This window comes from Anabas testudineus, chromosome 11 (genome assembly GCF_900324465.2).
Source record: "Anabas testudineus chromosome 11, fAnaTes1.2, whole genome shotgun sequence".
Taxonomy (NCBI): Eukaryota; Metazoa; Chordata; class Actinopteri; order Anabantiformes; family Anabantidae; genus Anabas; species Anabas testudineus.
Genome location: NC_046620.1, coordinates 19,158,622 through 19,174,308, shown reverse-complemented (window position 1 = coordinate 19,174,308; position 15,687 = coordinate 19,158,622). Strand labels below are relative to the sequence as shown.

The window sequence follows — 15,687 nt, the reverse complement described above, 5'->3', positions numbered from 1 at the left end:
ACAACATGTATCAGTAACAACTGCACATTTACAAAATCACTGCTTAATAATGAGTGCAACAGCATACTGGGTGCAACTTGTTAGCTAGCTCGCTAGAAAACAGCCTGTTAACTGCTGGGTGAGGCGACACTACATCATCACAGTAGATTAACAGAAAACAGAGAGCGATGCATCAGAAATGTTTGAAAACATAATCCATAGAGAAACATTACAAACACAGAACATTTGACCTATGTGGTTCCACTACGGACAGTCGAGAGAGACTGTCTGAAATGACTAGACTAGGGGTATGTGTTCCTGGGAAGAAAATAATTCAGCCAAACCTCTGTGCCTCCATGGATAATATTACTGCACATTAAAATGTGTGTGTGAGCCAAAATAAATGTGAATTATCAACAGCCATTTTAATACTTTTAATACCTTGGCTTGCATGTATACCTTTGGTCTTAGTGTAGAGGACCGCCAACCTACATAAAAGACCCAGACACGCATATTAAACTAAAATGCCATGACATGCCATCAGACCATGAGAATTATAAATACTGTGATAGAGTTATTTAGTCATACCTTCTTCACTACCACTATTTGATCAATGAGCACAATATTCAAGAAGTTAAATGAAATAAATGTTACGCTGCTTACTTACAGTACCACACCCATTTTAGATTAGATTAGATAAATATAATTTCTGTTGATGCTGACTAGGTAGTACACCATTAGTATAGTATGAATTAAATGTTTCAAGGGATCAGGACACCAACGGCGCTGGCCTAGAATATGTGCACATTTTTTTTGTCTTTGTGTATGTGTGAGTGTGTGTGTGTATCCACTAGATGATTTGTGAATGAGAGCTGCAGCTGACAGGCCTTCTGCCTGACAGGCTGCTCTCTCCACAGGGGTCACAGAAAGCAGAGGCCCTTCCACCTCGCAGAGCAAACCAAGCTGGGCCCATACGCTCGCCTCCAGGGTCACTGACGGCATCCAACCCCTTCCAGCAGAGGGCTGCAGCTCGGCCAAGGGCCTAACAACTCACAGCAAGTGCACACATGCTCCGATTCCCTTGCACCTCTACACACACACACTCACACACTGCATGTAAACATGACACTTAACACCCAAACATACGGCGTTCACAAAACACACGTGCAAGCTTTTCTGCCAACACGTTTTCCTTTGCAGAAGCACATGGGCAAGCAAATGCGTAGGGATGGATGTAAACACACAAATACACACACACACACACACACATGTGAGTATATCCTTTCATTAACAAGGATGAGAGTCAATTTCCGCTCCCGCGGTCTTAGTCCGCTTGCCGGCAGGGAGCAAATCTGCTGGCTTACGGCAGTTTCGACATTTAAGCTTGTGCCTCTGCAACTGAGGGAAGTCCTCCTGGTTGATGACCAGTGCCACCCGAGGGTCCCCTACAGCATGGCTAGCTGGAATGTTGTCACCCTTAACTAAGTGTGGATGCATGTGCGTGTGACTCCTGGTTATATCTTGAATCATAAACACATGGTTGTGCACAAGGAATCTGATGATTTATTACAGCTACAGTCACTTAGAGTGGAGAAAAAAAAAAAAAAGTATTTTCTATGTTTGAGACTAAGGACAAGCGGGTTCATGATATATTGCATTGGGACAGGAGCTGCTCCAGTAAGAGTAATGCAAGTTCAGCATTATGTACTGTAACTGCTATAGGGAATGGTGAATGGTCATTTCCCACTCCCTATTTAAACTGTAGTGCAGGGTCAAAATCGAGAGTTGCTGATTAGCAACACCGACTTTTTTTTGCACTGTGTTGGAGCTACAAAGGTAGAAATATGATCTCATCCAGAGGAGAGTTTAGGCTAGAAACAAAGAGATATTTTAATATAGGGAAGGCAGAGGGAAGTTTGATAGTGTTCAAACCAGACATATAGGAAGCATCGTTTGAAGCTAAATTTACGCCAAAGTAGTTTCTCTCTCTCTCTCTTCACATTAGAATTGAATGCTGAACATAGGGTTTTGTAGAAAAATTGCCAAGTTAACTTTATAGCAAACAGTTTGTATGGCACAACTAGTTTGTATGGCCTGAGGTTATGATTGTGTAAAAGGTAGAAATAATAGTGCACATTTTCTGGGCCTTTCATCAAAAGGGAACTCAGATGTAAAGTAACTAATTTCTAAGCTCTCCCTAGACCTTTAAGTTAATATCTGGATAAACTTAATAAACATTTTTTCTTCCAAGTATTTTCAGTCATCCATACATTTCTTTTCAAGATTCTACATGACCAATGTTATGATTGGTGATGATTTTTTGAATGAAAACTCTCACTGTGATTCAATAAAGTTGAGTGTGGCTGCCTGGTATTTTGTCCCTTTGCGCAGAGCCTGGAGGAGCGATATGAACATCAGTGAATCACCAGAGATACAAGTGCCCTCACATTTCACCTGCTACCAAGGGCACTGCAATGACTGACACTTGAGGGATGAGGCGCCTGCTGGTGACTCCATGAGAACAAGCTGTATGAATATCAATGTTGTCCTCTCCAACTCTGCTGCCCTTGGCTGAACAGAGGGACCTTTGACACAGCTGTGGCAAAAAAGCGCGAGAGTCTGCCAGTTCATAAAGCAGCCTCGCACGTGGGACTTGAGGACACACTCTGAGACCCTGCACGTCGCTCAAATGTTTACCATACCACCACTATATGTTGGCAGGTTTAACTCTGAGGTTGCTTGCCTTGTTCACGCAACCATACACACTATTCTGGCTCCAGTGTCAAATACAGTGAAAGCTATTTGGGCTCTGGGCATATCAGTGCCACAGAAAGGCCATTATGCTACCATAACAAACAAACTGGTGATGAAGGCTTCCTTTATGTATTTTTTTAGTTGATTAATGTGCATCATAATCTTCCCACAGATCAAGGTTTTCAGAGTCCATCAGTCAGTGAGACATCTGAAGATATTCTGCAAATTATCAGATGTGACAAAGAATCTTAGAAAGTATTCACATTTGAAAAGCTAAAAGCAGAAGAGCTGAAGCACAACTGAAACTGTTAATTATCAGATGAGACAATGGATAATCGATTGTTAAGAAAATAATTTCTGCAGTAAAACCACGGCTTAGCACACAGATTCATTTGCATAGGACCAATTTGGAGAGTTACACTTCCTATAAAACTGAAACAAATGAAGATCCTGCTAAAAAGTTTGAATATTTCAGCCAAATAAGTTGAATCCTAAGTCACGTGACTACATTACAACATGTTTTCACATGTTCAGTACTCCTCATGAGTGAACTGATCTTATTGTGTAAAATCCACAGAGTGCTCCTTTAACTGTGTGTCGATCTAGACAGATTTATTACATAATAAATATTCTGTTTCATAAATGCCTCCAGGAGGCACATAAGGTCAATGTTTCCCTGAACAGGCATCCACTACACAACAAACAACAAACAACAGGCGCTGGCCCCTGTTTTTCATATGGATGAGTGACTGATTCAAGCACACGATGTTACACCTGACTGCTGAAATGTGCAGTTGTGAATTGTTATGTGCCCTGTACATCTGTCCTGAGGTGAAGGACAACTCTGGCAGGAAATAAAATGCTAATAAACAACCATGGAGCCTTGGAAGGAAGAAATTCCCTGTCGTGGACATGGTCTGATACAACAATGACAAAAATCTGCCTCCTTCCCTGCAGAGTGACTTGGCAGGAGAACATGATATACAAAAGGATAGGAACACTACACACACTGCCAAGACACTACTGTAAAGACGAATTACAATTAAGCGAGACATCACTTCACCCAGGCCTGAGTCATGATGTCCTTCTGTTTTGCATCTGTGGTGCATTACAACTTCCTTGCAATATCAGAACTCACATCAAGTCCATTAACGTACTGTATAAGTCAATAAAGAGAAAATTGAATACAATTGACTCCATCATCGGAATCATTTAGAAAGGGAAAGCGATATGAAATACATGGAAATTTTATACATCCGTAATGTTGGTTGGAAAAACAAGCACTGTGAAGATGAATCCACTGGGATCTGGTGATGGACATTTTGCTTTTTTTAAGGTTTCATAGACTTTAATGAAATTACATATAAATACACAAATCAGCAATGAAAAAAAAAAGTGTTGTCTGTCAGATGCTTTTGCAGCAGAGCACAGCAACACCTGTCCTCACATGCTCTGTTATCTCCACATCATCATTGCATTGAAGAGCGTTGATCTGTACAGTAGGTCCCTTTCTTGCCCTTTGTTGGCACATCCTCATACATAATGTTTGATTTGCTTTTTGTTTCAGTCGGGACAGAAATAGCAAAGCCTCCCCCCTCAGTGTTGCTGAAATCCACAGTAACATGGGACGGTTAGGGTTTATCCACTTGGCCGCTACACTGACATCCAAATCAAGCCACCAGTTTAAGCTCGGTTGTGGTTATGTAATATTATCGGCGATTTGATTCTGCGGCCACAAAAAACGCCCTGTTTCTCACGCATGATGTCATGTTGGATTTTTTTTTTGTTTTTTTTTTTTTGCCAGCATGTTAAGCAGAACTGTCCCAGCAGCAGGCTGGAAGACATTATTCAGACAGTGCTGGGAGACGCTAGGTTTCGTTTTCTGTTGCACACATTTTAGTTTGAACGTGCTTCTCAATCAGATGCACACATTAGAAAAATATTAATGACAGCATTTTTTAAATGTTACAGGTCTAGGTGTGTGTTCGGCATTCATGAATTTAGTAAATGGGAACCTTAAGCACTGCTTGACACAATAATCAGCTGCCAAAAGAGTACAGAAATATAGTGCGCGCTTTCATTCAACTGGAGAATAAATCGCAAATAGTCTAACATTACATCGTTTTTTCAAAAATGTTAAATTATAAAACGTCTCAAGTCGTGTTCGTAACAGGCATGCGCGCTAGCAGCCGAATTAATACATTTTAAAGTGCCTGATTTTTTGAATGGAGGCTGGTTTTGCCACAAAAAGGAGGCGCAGAGTGCTGATGCAGCCCAGTGCAACGTAACGCGCTGCCGACAAAAACAGGCAATAACCATAGTGGGCAAAGATAACAGACACACACACACACACACACACACACACACCTATGTAAAATTGCCTCATCTGGGGAATTCAAACCTGAATAACTGGGTACAGAGGTTAGCTGCCATTATTACAGCTACAGAATACCTGCACTCATAGCAGTGCTGGGCAACGACCGCTACCCAAACGCTCAGGCTGTGCAGAAAGCAGATCACAGTTTTCCTACATTGTGTCACAAACCGAGTCACACACTTGTTCTACTACAATCAGCGTCAAGTTCAGAGCAGTAACAAAGCAGCCAATGGAGGGGTTTTCAAAATAAAACTGCATCACAACCGCAAGTGACGCTGCTCGTGCCAGCGGAGCCAGTGCACTTCTTTTCTGTATTGTAGCCATGTCATTTTAAGCCAGCTCCACCTGGTCTGTCCGCTTACTTCACTTGCTTTCACTTATAAAGACAAATTCGAAGTGTTTATTTTGAACCTGAAACGCAGACACTTCCTGGCTCGTTACGCCCCACGGTGGCTCACTTGCCGCAGCTCACCGCCGCCTCCTCCCTCTCGGAGACAATGAATGAAGCCAGTTCAGGGAACGGACAAGCCCAGGACCAGGACCCGTCCAGGTAGCTCATCACCAGCCTGGCATGTTGCTCAAAACGACTGCAAAGGCAGCTCAACGCTGGCCATGGGCTCCGGTCAGGCTAGCCGCCTTGACGTTAGCTACATTTATCTCACCGTTCTTCCACTAAATAACGACAAGGAAAAACATGCTAAAATAAATCACCCGTCCCGTCACACCACGTCCAGTGTCAGAGTAAAACGAAGCTACACATGAGAGAGCAGCACGTCAAACGACGGCTCAGGAGCGGGTTTGAGCGTTCGTTACCTGCAGGATGCTCAACTTCACTTCTCTGCGCTGCGGCCGCGGCTTCACCAGCTGCGTCAAGTCACACGAGCGGCTTCAAAGCGAGGCAGGAAGTGTTCGAGTGCGACTTTCACAATAAAAGGGAGCTTTTGAGCGATTAATGGAGCTTACATACTGAAGCCGCGTGCGTTATTCTCGCCTTTGAATCTGTTTGCAGAGCTATGTGTATAATTAACCACCGTTTAAACGTGCAGCATTAAACTGTTTTTGGTGAGAACATTGGTTGGCGCGTCCTTGTTTATTTTTTGACCGGAAACGGTCACAAAATATTTATTCCAGCTAGCTTGATCGAGTGGCATCTTCAGTAACACATCATACAGCACGCATTTAACAGTTATTATGCTAATTTCTTCTAACATCTGTCTCCAATCCTATCAACACAGGTCTATCACTGAGACTTTCTCCTTTAAATTAGACTGTTGGAGAGAATAACCTTAGTTGTTACGGGATAATTGGTCCAATCCAGATTCTTCGGTGGTAGTGGGACAAAACACTAAAAGTTGATGCTGCAATTTGCTATCGCGCTAGCATCATCAAAGGCTCCAAACAGTAGATATATAGCATTTCCGGGCGAAACCTTCTACACAAAAGTCTGTGAATGTGGCATAGATAAGACAAACATCATTTAAATAATAGATTACTCTATACAGTGTAGTATAAGATCATAAGTCAGTAATGTTAATAATGTTCACGTGTGTTGTTCACATCTCCGCCATTATTTTTCCCATTAGCTTCTTAAATCACCTTAATTCCGGTTTGCACGAGTCTCGTTCCTATTGGCTGCCGCCGCTTTACAGTGACATTCTAAAGAAATCCTTAGAATTAAAATTAAAATGTTCAAAACTAGCAGCTGGGATTGTTCATGTGGTGGACACGCACTTTTATTAGCACTATTCGTTTGTTTGACACCGTTAGGTTGGTCTTGTTGCAGCTTTAACAGACCAAACTGTCAAAAGAAACTGACAGTGTTGATAGTGAAAGGGTGAAAAATGTAAACATTTGGACAGTTTGATTCCACTGTCATCATATTCCAGGAATGTGCCCTCACATTAGTTTGTCCCTGTGATAACAGGTGTGACACACGACATCATGCAGCTGACTAATGAAGACTACTGGGGCCACCCATTGAGAGCCTTCATGTTCCAGGGCTCAGTTTGGCTTGTTTTTCCACCTGGGTATCCAGGTGCTTCAAACCAGGAGGATGACGGAGGAACTCCCTCGGGGTAGAGCCCAGAGCACCAAACTACAGCAAGCAGAGGAGCGTGGCGAGCTCCCCGGTGAGACAATGAGGCTATAACTGGCTTAAGCAACTGATCAGGATTATGTAACCGCATTAGGTCAGCCTGCTGCTCACAGCTGGGCCAGGGACTGCTGCTGTCACTGTGGACCGTAAGAATGCAGATCAAATGGCAACTTTCTGCAGGCCTATATGCTGCTCACACACTGGGTTAGGGTTGGGGATGGTGCCAAGGTGCTGCAGAGGTGTCAGCTCCCCTGCCTTCAGTGTCATTAGCCACCAAATGTTAAGTGCTACATGTATCAGCAGGCAGTATCAGATCTCTAATCTAACCAGGGCTATGTTGGCCTGCTTGATGTTCTGTATGTCAACAACCCTATGACTGAGAGGAAACACTGGCTCAGATCTCTTCCTGCATAAACAAAACATGCAGGGACTCCAACATCCAATTCCCTGACTAAAGCAACTGTTAATTAATAAGTAAGTAAATCGTTTTTATGTCGAAAACTAGATTCTGTTTGTGAATGTTGCTAGATGTGCAGACATCACATTTGTCCTAATGCACCATGTTCAAAACAACGAAAATGCACAGAGAAACAAGTACTACCAATACAAATGGTGTATCGGTTTAATCCATTAATATGGTTTATGTGGTGCATTAAGTTCTACTAATGCATTCATACATCATGACATAAAAACTGCACTCCTGTAGTACTTGTTTTGTAATGCCGTATAGCTGGTTTCTGATATGACATTCAGGAGAAGTGCAAGAAAATTTAAAGTGTGCACAGAAATGTTGCATTTACAGCATTAGGGATTTGCAGAGCGCAACTTCAGAGGCCAGTTATTTGTCATTCTTCCCAAACACTAGCCTTGAGTGAATATTGTGAAGTATAATGAAGTGTTGTGTTCAGTCCCCCAACTCCTGCTCATGCTGATCTTGTGATAGTGGAAAAGCACATTCCCTCTACATTACTTGCCAAATTTGTGTGTGTGTGTGTGTATGTGTGTGTGTTGCACCAGGGAATCCTGCGCAGAAGGAACACAATAAATCACATTTTAGCAGGAACATGTGATGAAATGGAGGGAGGGCAGTTTAAAGAGCATTTTAAAATCCCTGCTGATCAGACTTGATGACATCGTGTTGGGCACTGAAGAAAACATGGACCCATTCAAAAGGTGCTGCATATAGGAATGTAAGAAGAGCAAGTTTTGTAGAAAGTATGTCTCACAACACATACTCTTAAGTCCAAAGTGATCATGCACACTGCAAATCCAGCATGATCTGATGGACAACAGCCCCACCTGCAGAGCAAAAACATAACCTACACTTTCATTAGAGATATTCAACACAACTTTATTGATTGGAATAAAAAGTGCACATATACTGAAGAGCAACTTCATAAAGGAAACTTAACAGTTGTCCCTCTGAATAACTTGTAAAAGCAAGTAGAAAATAAGGCACTTCTGATATAAAACTAAGCTGTAGTAAAAATATTTAAGTAGACGAAGTAAATGTGGACACAGCCTTTGCATGAAATGGAAACAATTTAAAGAGAATCCTAAAATGAAAGTCTTAATGTAGCGTACATTATAGTGACTAAAAACTAAAACATCCCAAAATCCCACATTTCACAATCACAAGGGTGATTTGGTCTCAGCATATAAAGGCATGTAGTGCTCTAAACTGTAATATTTTCAACAGTGCAGGAGAAACCTGAGATAAAGATTTTCTTATTAGTTTTTTTAAAATATGAACTTACAAGAAAAAAAAGTCCAACAATAAAGCAGAACGTAAAAGCTACCTCTCCTCAAGATACAGATTAGGCTAGTAACCAAATGTTGGCAGGCTTTTTGATTTCTAGCTGAAGTCTCTGTCAGGCAACACCAGCGGGGCCAAGAGGGTCCAGAGATAAATGGCCAAGCCAAGCCAGCTGGAGCTGATCTTCACCCACACAGCCGGCATGGTGGTCTGCATGAACTGGTAGTTAGAGTTTGGCCTGGCGAATAGGGAGGAGAGTAAAAGGAAGTCAGCGCTGGCATGAAAGACAGCCTGAGTAGGTGTAAGGTGAGATAAAGAAAGTGTGGCTACTTACTGATACCAGTTGGTGAGGGTCATCATGATGTAGAGGGAGGCCAGACAGAGGCAGAAGTGGAAGAAGGAGTAGCTGTATGTGACTCCTTCCTCTTCGTTGTCCACTGCCCGTCGGACTCCGTCCTCGCTCGTGGCCTCCTCAATGTTTGTGGTCAGGCCCTGGCCCTCCTCAGTCTGCATGAGCTTGTTCACCTGAGCATTGTTGGAGGAGCGGATGCTGCGGCAGGCGAGAACGCATTAAGTCACATGACCCTTCACCTCGAAAACATGAGAGTATACACAGCTCTATCTGTCTTCATCTGTAAGCTCATCAAATCAAATGCGACATGCTCTGATTTTAATGCTATATTATCTGATGTCTGGTTTCTAGTCAGAGTACACTTATGTTCTATCCACATGTGGCTAAAGGTATTTGGACATTTTTCATTTTGCTGTTCTAAAACCTGAGTGAACTGAAAAGTAGAAAGGTGGAGCTACTCGCATGTAAGGTAAAACTAAGCAGCTTATTTTTATCTCAGTCACAGTCTCTCTCTTGCTTTGGAAGAACCTAACCTAAAACTGACTATAACTGAAGGCAGTTTGGCTGCTTTTAAAAATGATTTGTGCACGTTTGTGTGCCTCTCTTGCAGTAAACTGGACAAAGAAACATGACAGCAGTAAATACCTGGCATAAAGAGTGCAAAACAAAAAGATAACCAATCCCACGATGCCCTGCGCGTCCCACCACTGGATGTTTGCAGGTGCTGGGGTGGGAGAAGCGGGTCCTGGTGCTGGTGTTGGACTGCTAGACTGGATCAAACTCAGCAGGCTGGGGTTACATTGACGGTCTAAGATCAGAGACACACACACACACACACACACACACAGACACACACACACACACAGAAGCATCAACAGTTGACTATATAACAGATGTGACCAAAAAATTTTTATGTTCATATAAAAGCGGGATTTTACTGTTGTACAGTAGTTGAGGAGGTGGATCTTTTAAACTACTTTGTTTCCAACAGCAACTGATGATTTTTTTCTCCATTAACTAATCATTTGATGTGTAAAATTTGCCTTCACTAGTTCTCTATAGAACTACTGAAATACGTGCCAATTAACAGAATGATTTCATGATCAACGTTAATGAATAAAATTTCAAATGAAACACATACACTGAGCGAAGAGGTTTGATGTATGTTCTTTGTTTTCCAGACCTTGCGCATCCACATTTTTTACTGGTGATATCAGCCTGCACTGCTATGTATGCGAGTATGGAGCCCAATGCTGAGTCTTACAGGCACGAACAGGTTAGATACTCCATTTGGTAATAAGCATATACATGGTACTATAACTAAAAATAAATAAATACTTTATGTTAAACAATAAAATGTGTAATATTAAATAAATAAAATAAAGCTGTTATTTCAATGTGTTTGTTAAAAATCAAATCAAGGTAGGTTTATGTAACTACCTGATCAGATTTCAACTGGCAAATACACAATATTAAAGATAAATAAAATTAAAATAATAATAATAGTAATTTTTAAAAGAAACTGACCCGGACCCCCAGTTTTACCAAACGTCTCCTTTGCTCTCGTTTGGAAAGTCAGGTAAATGTCAGATATTATATTCTGGATAATAAACAGTGGTGTTGTGACTCCCACTGACTGGACTTACTGGGGTTGTTGGTCATGGCTGACCAGGTGACATACATGGTGTAGAGAGAGATGAGAGAGGCCTGCAGCAGGCCTGAGGTGGGCTGAGCTTCCTGTGGAGGTGTGGGATAGAATGAATTGGATGAAACCACCATACTGTAAAACTAAATTCTCCTTGCTGGTTCTTCATTGGCTATTTAGTCCTAACAGCTGGGACAACTGATGTGAATCAAATACTAGCTTGTCTTCTAGACTGAAAATTGAGCCTCATTTCTTGCTAATATTCATGCTATGTCAAAATGAATCCTCTGAAGTCTATGTTACCTGAACTTTGGGAAGAATAGCCACAATGGACGCAATGATGCAGAATATCAAGTTGAGGCTGATGAAGACCTTGTGCTCTGTGCAGTCGCTGGGCTGGGTGTAGAATACGTAGAAGAGCACGACAGCAGCAAAAGCCAAGGCGTAGTGGATGATGGTGAAAGACAACAGAGCTGTGGGGAAAACGCACGTGTAAAAATACATTTAATTAAAATTTTAAAATAAAATCTATTAATTATGGTCTGCTTCTGTGCAGTAGTCCAATAAAATCCATTTTACTAAGCCTCCATTTTAAATTGTGTTGCCTTTTTACAGTACCTGCATACCAGCACTTGGAGTTTCCATCCTCTGCCTTCTCCAGCCAGGACTGGTTCCAGGAATGAGCGAAATCCACCAGCAGGATGAGCTGGATGATGATGAAGATGAAAGAGCCCACCATGCCAAAGTAATACCACACTGAGCAGATGGAAGAAATATTAAGAAGGTTAACAGCAGAGCTCTGTGCAGTGGGCATGCACTGTCCCGTGTGTACTACCCACAGAAGTCATCACTTTTGAGACACAGCCAGACAATGGCTGAACAAACTAAAAACAAGCATTGAAAAGCTGCCATGAAGCTGCAACAAATCCAAAAAAATGCCTGTGAAATCCTGGAGGGACTGACTAGTACTTGTCTGGGTTACCTGTATTAAAGGTGCCATCTGGGATGAAGAAAGCTCCCACAGTAATACCAACCAGCACTAGGAACTTGAAGAACCAGAAACTGATAAACAAAAAGGAAGGGTTAGTCCAGGTATGTTCAGAACATGAACTCAGTCTCAACGTTAACATAGTCTTGTACAGTATACATGTTTGGCCACCAGAGAGCAGCGTTTCCTCATTGTTCAGAGTTGTGGTGCTGAAGCTGCAGTACAAACCCATTTTGGATGGAGGCCCGGGGGTCCTTGCTGCTGCGCACTCGGATCATGATGAGGGAGAAGAGGAAGAAGAAGCAGGTCATGGCGAAGCACATTCGGTACACTGACTTGTAGCCAACGATGACGTCACAGTTCACCTGACCAGATATGGACGTGGCATCCATGCAGAAACCGGGAATCTGATAACGTGGAAGCACAGAAAGGAAATAGTGAGAGGCAAGGATTAAACTGGGTCAAATAGAATGCTTTGGAATAGCTTAAAAAGAAAAGATTGATTCCGCTGGGATTTCTGGAGGAAAGATAACAAACACACAACCCAAGCACCCTACTGTGCCACTCTACAACATCACTGTTGCTGGGTTACCGCATTATGAAACCAATCTGACTTATTTTCATATTTGTACTTGAATTGGAAATGACAACTTGGATGAGAAAATGTAAGTGTGACACTTAAGATTATTCACAGTACCCGTGGTGCCCATATGGATCATTAAAATTGATCTAATCTAGTGTTATCTAATGTACCTTTTTAAGATTCTCTTCCATGCCTGGGAGAATCATAATGACAGAGACCAGAGTCCCGAGCAGCAACAGGAAGGAGAAAGCCAAGCGGCTTATGGTAGAGTTGTATGTTGAAGGGCAGCATGACGACAGGAGGCATGAGGCCGAGCCGCACAAACACGATGCCTGGAGAAGAGGCGAGGGAAAGAATTAGCAGGGAATTCATTCAGATTCATATTTTATGAAGCTCTGGGGTGTGGGGATAATCAGGGTAATGCATGCATGGCTTGAAATCCCTGTGGCTGGGAGAACAAAAAAACAAATAAAAAACATAAACATCACTGTGTCTGCTGTCAGGGCAACCGCTTTCCAGCTAGTGGACAGTTCCAGAAAAGCAGAGACAAAATGATGATTTACACTGGCAGTAATCAGGCCTACAAGTAGTGCTGCCATCAAAACAAATCTCTCTCTCTATTTCTCTCTGTAGCTTATCCAGCGCGGTGAACAGGCTCACAGAGGATTTCTGCATGATTCAGAGGCAGACTGCTGAGAGGTGTGTGAAGCACTGAAGCAGAGACTGTAGCTGAGATCAGCCATCCTTCACTAAACACGAGAACGCACCAGGGTACACAAGCCTTGGGTGTAAACACTGCAGAATCAAGTTTCAGTGGATCACACTGGTCCACACCATACACTGCCTGTTTAGACAACATTCAACTTCTTAGGGTTAGTTTAGCTTATCATGAGGCTGTCTTATAAAAGAAGCTTTGTTTTTTTTTTTTTGGTGTTCTGGATAACAATTTCCCTTGATGGCAATAAAGTCAAGTTGAAAAATAAAATGTCAAAATGAGAACTAATCTCTACAAATCAGTCTAAATGAGATCGTCCCACTTCGGGCAGGTGTACAGGTGTGACCTTAGTGTACTATGGGTCCTGAACACTAATGTGTCTTCAACAGGATTATTCAATGCTGTAAAATATTAAATGTGAAGAGTCCATAAGAGTTTGACACGATAGAGAAGAATAAAATAGGGCATAATGGATAATAACGAACTAATGACTAACACTGAACTATGCGATTCACACTACGTCACAGAGGGCGGGGTCACATCACGAGTAAAACCCGGAAAAGCGCTTCTGACAGGTGTAAAAATGTTGACAACAAAATGATCATCTTATTGCACAAATTCTAAAACATTCAAAGACTAATTATCCTGTAATTAGTCCACATATAGGATTATTGTAAATAAATTCGGAGAGCACAAAGACGTCCCAGCATTAAACCTTATTGACGTCCCACCAAACCTTATTGAAAAATCTGGCAATTTTGCCTTGTCTGTAACGTTAGCGCTACATTTTACTGTCTAACAGTAAACATTTTTAACTGTAAATCAAGCTACACATTTGTTAAAAGAAATGTTAGACCAAATGCTGCCTTGCTTTATACGAGATGAAGATTTAATCATAACATTTCCTAACAAATCCATGAGTTACTTATCTGGTTTATAGGAGTAGGAGGAGAGACATTTGCCGAATAATAATGTAATGGTGACTAGTATTAAATAATTAGTCACCACATTCAGTTTGTTAAATTGAATGTAAATGTGTCACTTTGCACATTTACATGCATTTTTCGGAAAGCAACAGTCGAATCTGTCGTTTTGAAGCTGGTTTCACCTGACGCTCCGTCGTCGATACCAAAACATGTCACTTCGTTAAGTTAGCTAAACCTCGCTAAGGGAGATTTAAAACAATGTGTGAAATGCTAGGTTTAGGTAATACAGTAACAGTATGAGCGGTAACTGTATACTCACACAACTGGCAAGGGAGCCCAGTGCCAAACAAGCACCCATTTTGGTTTAATTCCCAATTTCGGTGAAAATCCCAAAACCTTGAAAAGTTCAGGAAGAAACTACGAACGTCGTCAAGTCTGAAGAAGACGGAACAGACGGAAATCCGCCTAGTTCCTCCAAAATAAAAGCCTGGCAGGAACGCACACAACTTGTTACGTTAAGTCTGCATATTATTTACCGGGAATACTGAAAAAACATGATCCTATTGTTTTGGAGAACCCGACCCATTTATTACAGTCCTAAAATTTACCACTTCAATTCTAATATATTATACTTCAGGGTCAAATGCGTTTTATGTAACTCAGGTAACTCATGCATTACATACAACTTTATTATATTTCATGTTTAAAATCGGTTCAGTTTACTAGTCTGGCCATCTACATCTGGGAAACGCGTTCATCCAGTTACACCTGTCCGTCATCAATTGCCGTCCTGTTTCAGCTCTGATCCCTGTTATGCTTCACACCCACTGAACTATTTTATATACAGTTTGCTAGTTAATTCACGCTGGTAGCTGATCATTATAGAAAAAACATCATGCACACAATTTTGTTTTAAGTTTTGTTTATCTAATCGTTGGTTCTGTGACATTCTGGATAATGTCACAACTTTGGCCGTAAGCTGTTAATAATAAAAGCATCTCATGGTAAATTCCTCTAATTCCTTTAACCTGACAAGTCACCAAGTATGGTTGTAAAATGCAGTAAAAGCATAAAGTACGTACAATGGAAATATTCAAGGAAAGTAATCAAAGGTGACATTAAAGAACTGTTGTATTACTACGCTTTCTCTTCTTGTGCAGTGATTTGTTAAATTGAAGAGCTTATGTTTGGACTATTGGCTACAAACAGATCTCTCTTTTTTCTGATAAATCAATTTATGACTGTACCATGTGTTTTGTTATATGTTTAGTTTGTAAAAACGCGTAGAAGTGTGCTGCCAGAGACTTATATGTCATTACAGATTTCGGTCACATGGTGACAGCCTTGTTGAAGTTAATGATAATCAAAGCAAGCCTAAAATATTTCATATGTATTTTAATAACACTTTAAGGAGTAATTTTCTATTCTTCACGAGGTTCGTGGGAAAGTTCTGAGTGGTAATTACTATGCATAGTCTAATATATTTTAACACACGATTATATTGGTCTATTGAGGAC

The 15,687-nt window shown here is 41.4% G+C and overlaps 2 protein-coding genes across 3 annotated transcripts in view; both read right to left on the bottom strand.

The window, feature by feature from the left end:
- hivep3a (HIVEP zinc finger 3a) overlaps positions 1-5,973 on the bottom strand; it is a 34,355-nt gene extending 28,382 nt beyond the window's left edge. Inside the window, exons 1-2 of one of the 2 annotated variants that reach the window (XM_026349296.1) lie at positions 5,924-5,959; positions 5,522-5,782 (exon numbers count right to left, since the gene is read on the bottom strand). The gene's annotated coding sequence lies outside the window, so the exon portion shown is untranslated. Of the gene's footprint in view, positions 1-5,521; positions 5,783-5,923 lie in introns of both variants that reach the window. The other variant, XM_026349298.1, reaches the window with a different exon arrangement.
- Positions 5,974-8,540: 2,567 nt separating this feature from the next.
- serinc2 (serine incorporator 2) lies at positions 8,541-14,643 on the bottom strand. Its single transcript, XM_026348623.2, has 10 exons — positions 14,490-14,643; positions 12,700-12,861; positions 12,175-12,353; positions 11,941-12,020; positions 11,577-11,714; positions 11,262-11,431; positions 10,960-11,050; positions 9,959-10,121; positions 9,296-9,511; positions 8,541-9,199 (listed from the first exon to the last, which is right to left on the bottom strand). Exons 1-10 carry the CDS (start codon positions 14,526-14,528, stop codon positions 9,061-9,063), a joined length of 1,377 nt encoding a protein of 458 aa, XP_026204408.1. The 5' UTR covers positions 14,529-14,643; the 3' UTR covers positions 8,541-9,060.
- Between the last annotated feature and the right edge of the window lie 1,044 nt (positions 14,644-15,687).